Genomic DNA, 5054 nt, shown 5'->3' on the forward strand with positions numbered 1-5054 from the left:
CTGAATAACGATGAAATACATTCTCATAATCAATAATACGTGGCCTAAGTTTTTCAGTTTTCGCGATTATAATTTTGTAAAGTTGCATTACACTCTCCAATACTGCGACGCATCTACAAATATCCAGTTGCCGTATAAGATATTTTGAATATATTCAAACTCAATTTGTTTAATAATTCATACTAATTCATACTTCTTTTTTGATAAAGTTAGCTTGCAATTATTGAAACATATTGTTAAGGTTTACATAACCCACTGCCCATCGACATAACCTAAAACGTTATGTCGATGACGTAACCTCATTAAAACTTCTCTATCACAGACCATGGTCTGTGTTCTGTATTCTCTAGTGGAAAGGGGAAAACTGCGGTCGAGAGCGTGGTCGTTTTGTTTTGAGCGCTTAGTTACAGAAATACTGTGGCTTAGTAGTGGCTAGTGGAACGCACATTGGAAAGTAACCACATATTGTTTTAAGCAAAATGAAATCCATATTATAAAGAAAACCTTGAATGGAATTCTGATGTTTAATCATTAATTAAATCCTGATAAACATAAATATACAATCAAGTTCTAGGGGACACACAGTTTTGGGAAAAATTTACCTGTCTAACAAAATCAACTACTTATTATAGGCATTCCATTCGGTATTCATTCATTTTTATCGCCCTAAAGAAAGCTATTGATTCATAGTTTTCTCTAAAAACTGTAACAACTGTAATAAAATGACCTTGATACAGCTGTCTACAAAAGAAATCGAAGAACATAATGATGACAAAAGTACATGGATTGTGATAAACAATAAAGTATATGATGTAACAGCCTATTTAAAAGAAGTAAGTACATTCTATTATTTTTCGAAAAATTTAATCGAAGTTATTTTGTCAAACTAGGATGTTGGTTGACCAAGAATTTTTTTTAAATTCATGAAACTGATCATAGAAATAAAAATATATTTTAATGACTGATTTTATCTTTGGAACTGTTATAGGAAACTTTTCTGTTCCTAGATATAATCAACGTAAAGAAACTGTTCTGTTATGAGTACCAGAACTATTGAACTTTCATAGTCATGAATATTATAGGGGGCTCCCAACGAAGTCAAGCAGTTAAATAATACAATATAACAACAGTGTAGGGAACCGGATAATAAATTATGAAAAAACAGTAAGATTAATCGATATTAAAAATGATAGATGTAATGAAAACATGATTTTATCATGAGGTTTTCTTTATCAATTATCACTTCTTTCCTCCATAATACTTCCTATAAAAATTATTAATTTCATTTATATAATTAATATTAGAAATTTGCAATAATGTCGAATGATTCAAATTTGATGCAGAAGGTCTGCAATGGTTGTGATGTTGAGATTTACCTGATTTCTTTCTATCTAATATAAACATTTGGTTTCATGGTGTTTGAAATATGTTTTACTTAGTGATGGGGTGATTTGAATAAAAAATAATCGGTCATTCGATTATTGTAATAATTCGAGACATCTTGGGAACTTGAAAGCAATCATTGGAATGGAGAGATATTTGAATTACGATATATTGCTGGATCCAAGTAATTATTTTTCCATGCATTTCTTTTGGGCCTTAAATTTCATCGATTTTCAAACATATTTTTAAAGTTTAAAGTAAATTCCTTATGATTCACATAGCCTGACTTGGCTTCCATGGTCGTTTAACTATCCATTAGGTTCAAAATCAATTAATAAAATTATATATTTTTCTCCTAAGTGGGAAAAATAAAGTTGAGTGTAAAATTCTTTGAACATATGTCGTCATAAATTCATATGTATTGGTGTAAATTCAAAATGATAATGTATTTCTGTTACATGAAACAAAACACATGACAGTGAAAAGGCCTCAGGTTGAAATCACAAGAATTGGAGGTGAGCCTATCCATTAGGAACTAAGCATGCATGGTTTGTAATGAACGTTTTTACAAGAAGTAAAATATAGTTCTTCATACATATATTATCGTAATTTATTTTTTTCAGACTTTTCAGAGTAGTAAACCTGCTGACCAAGTTTGTAGTTGCCAATTCAAAGTATAAAAAAAGGACTTACCAAAATTTTCAAATGTTCAAAATTAAAGGGGTATATTTTATATAAAAAATGTGGGGAACTTTCGAAGGAAGCAATTGAGTTCAAAATAAACCCTTTATAAATATTTTTAGATCATGCATATAAATTACTTTCAAATACAAACTGGAAGAAAAAGCCCTCAACATATCTTTGTAAAAAGTTTATTTTCAACTCAATCTTCTTGTATAAAGAGACAAATAATAAAAAACCTTTCTCACTTTCACATGATAAAAAACGGAATATCTTTAAAATTGAAAGTGAAATTTCCATACATGAGAATATAAAGTTACAATCTTTGTATCAGTCATCAACTTCCATGATTATTAATTCTTTTCCCAATCGTGATCATCACTATATAATGTTTCCGTTTATTTAGTATTTACTTGAACATTATTGAAAAAAAGCATCAACTATGTTACCGTTTCTTGTTTGGTAATCAGGTAATGTTCCCATATCTCACACCTTTCGAGTCAACTACAGATGAGCAATTTCATAACTTTACAATAATTGTGTTTCAATTATTCTTGATCTCAAATAGGCCTTGAGAATTTACCTACTTCAATTTGTAATGTGTCAAAGAAAATGATATTTTTCAATAGAGTTCGACATTTGATAATATAATGAGAGTAGTCAGGAACTTCAAAGCAAAAATGAGTGTGCCCCACCAAAAATTTGTAATGTAGGTAGGAAATTTAATATTTTTCTTCTCTCATTTATGATATCCTTCACAAATGAATCTCAATTTGAAATATTTCTGTTATAACTCATAGAAAAAGTATAGTTATAAGCGAGTAATAGAGATGAATAATAGACTTGTTATTTTGTATTGCAGAATTCATCCCCGTTTCATTGTGATATATGTAGGTTATTTTGCGTTTTAGAGTTCATTATCATTTTGTTATTAATCGTTCGTTGGAAGTCAGTAATGCCAGTCTTTTTAAAAGCAGCTTCAATTGTTTAACAGGCTAGATAATATATGTCCCGGGTGATGACATCATTGTATACGGGGTCATTCTGTTGTTTGGGGTGTTAGATATTTAAATTTGGAAAGGAACGTCTAGTTCCTAAGAATCAATATTTGTAATGGGACAACAATTGAAAATTTACTTCGGTTCAACCGGTAATGAACTCAAGTCAATAATTCTAAATAAAACCCTGACGAGTTTTAAATCAAATGGTCAGTGACCATTTTCTTTCAAAATGGTGTCATTTGAGCAATTTTCTACAAATTTAATATTAAAATTGTAGAAATACTGTCAAAACAACTTAATATTGTCATTGTGATGAACAAAAAAGAGCAATGGTTGCTCAATTCTCAAAAGAAAAAAAATAGGAATTGACATTTTTCTCCATTCACGTACTTTTCATTATTTTTTCAAATGCCATTTTTACTTAATTTATCTCAAAATTTTTAATAGGAAGTGATATTTATACTTTTGACATACAAGGCGGTTCATTTTTCTATACAAGTGAAAAAGTGATGGTTTCAAAGCTTAGTACATACTTAGTTATTGTCCAAAATACATTTAGTGGGAGGTAATTAAGGTTATGTAATTTAAAACAAGGTTTGAGTTTTTATCTTTTGGGGGAATTTTGGCAGTATTAATCTATGACAGGCAAAAAATTATAAAACATCACTTTTTTTCATTACAATTTTTAATTACATACTCACATATACTGATACTCATGGACAAAATATGATGAGCTGTTTTCTCGGGTTTAGCTCCATGTTCTGTGTTGTTAATCCTCATAAGGATTGTTTTCACAACGTTTCGACAAAGTCCCATTTGCATTCTTCTGGTGGTGTCTGGAGTTTTTCAACTAGACTGTCACCTAGTCTTGTGAAAATAATCTTTATGAGGATAAAAAATACAGAACACAGTTATAAGGATAAAAAATACAGAACACGGTTATGAGGATAAAAAATACAGAAAACGGAGGGAAACCCGAAAAAACAGCTTGTCATGAATTCTAGCATCCTGGGGGAGAAGAGGTGTTGTTAGAACATGCCGGAAAAGATGGCAGTGAGGCATTTGAAGAGGCTGACCACTCCAGTGATGCCAGGGAGTTGATGACTAAATATCAAATTGGCGAGTTGAATGAAGCAGAGCGTAAACCAATTATAAAGAGAAAAACGATTTCTTTTGATTCTGAGGAGTCATCTCTCAAAATGTGAGTGCATGTTGTCACCCCGAATGTTGAATTAGCTAGCCTTACTTTGGTTCATAAGGAAGCAAACAATTTATTTAATAACAAATCGTCATGAAATTAAAAAGTAGGTGCCCCAACAATTGTGACTACAAAGTCTGTTGATTTTTCTTTCATTCAATTAATGAAAATCCTTTTTTTTTATTTTGACAACCTTAGTGAAAGTGATTTTTGTTTTCTCAGATTCATCAATATTATTTTCTGTTTTGGCCACTAAATGACAAAACTTGTGCTTTGATATGCTTTTATTGATTTCTTATTTTTCAATATTCCTTCAATATTATCTATAATGTCCTTATGTCCACTGAAAGTAAACAAGCTGAGAATTTAATTCCTTTTCTTTTTCAGAAAAATTATTTCGGTGGCAGTACCAATTTCATTGGGAATATTGGCAGCTATTTTATACCGTAAATATTTTCATTCTTGAGAAAGCCTGACTTGATAATCGAACGAATTATTCCAAATATTTACATTCATGTATTTTTTATTGTTAATAAATAAATGTAATTTTATTATCTAACGTACTTTTATTCATATTGTTTTCTTGAAATGTTACTGAGAAAAAATGAAGAGTAGATTCTAAAACAGTCGATGTCATTCGCATCACGATATGTAGTCTTTTTTGCTTATTTCTATTCTGTCAGAAGCTTGGGATGCTAAGAAAGCGTAGAAGGGCCACACCACTTCAAAATTTTATAGTGGGTGCCCTACGATTTGAACGATCGACAGAAATTGTCACGTTTCAAGGTATT

The 5054-nt window shown here is 30.4% G+C and overlaps 1 protein-coding gene across 1 annotated transcript; it reads left to right on the top strand.

Moving 5' to 3' along the window:
* The first annotated feature begins 338 nt into the window (after positions 1 to 338).
* Positions 339 to 4822, top strand: LOC111517522 (cytochrome b5). The gene is made up of 3 exons (XM_023173702.2): positions 339 to 833; positions 4070 to 4266; positions 4651 to 4822. The coding sequence occupies exons 1-3, from the start codon at positions 723 to 725 to the stop codon at positions 4727 to 4729; spliced, it is 387 nt and encodes a 128-aa protein (XP_023029470.1). The 5' UTR covers positions 339 to 722; the 3' UTR covers positions 4730 to 4822.
* The last annotated feature ends 232 nt before the right edge of the window (positions 4823 to 5054 follow it).

The sequence above is a fragment of the Leptinotarsa decemlineata genome, unplaced genomic scaffold (assembly GCF_025532065.1).
Source record: "Leptinotarsa decemlineata unplaced genomic scaffold, Ldec_3_MD MMD2_tig00026328_RagTag_RagTag, whole genome shotgun sequence".
Taxonomy (NCBI): domain Eukaryota; kingdom Metazoa; phylum Arthropoda; class Insecta; order Coleoptera; family Chrysomelidae; genus Leptinotarsa; species Leptinotarsa decemlineata.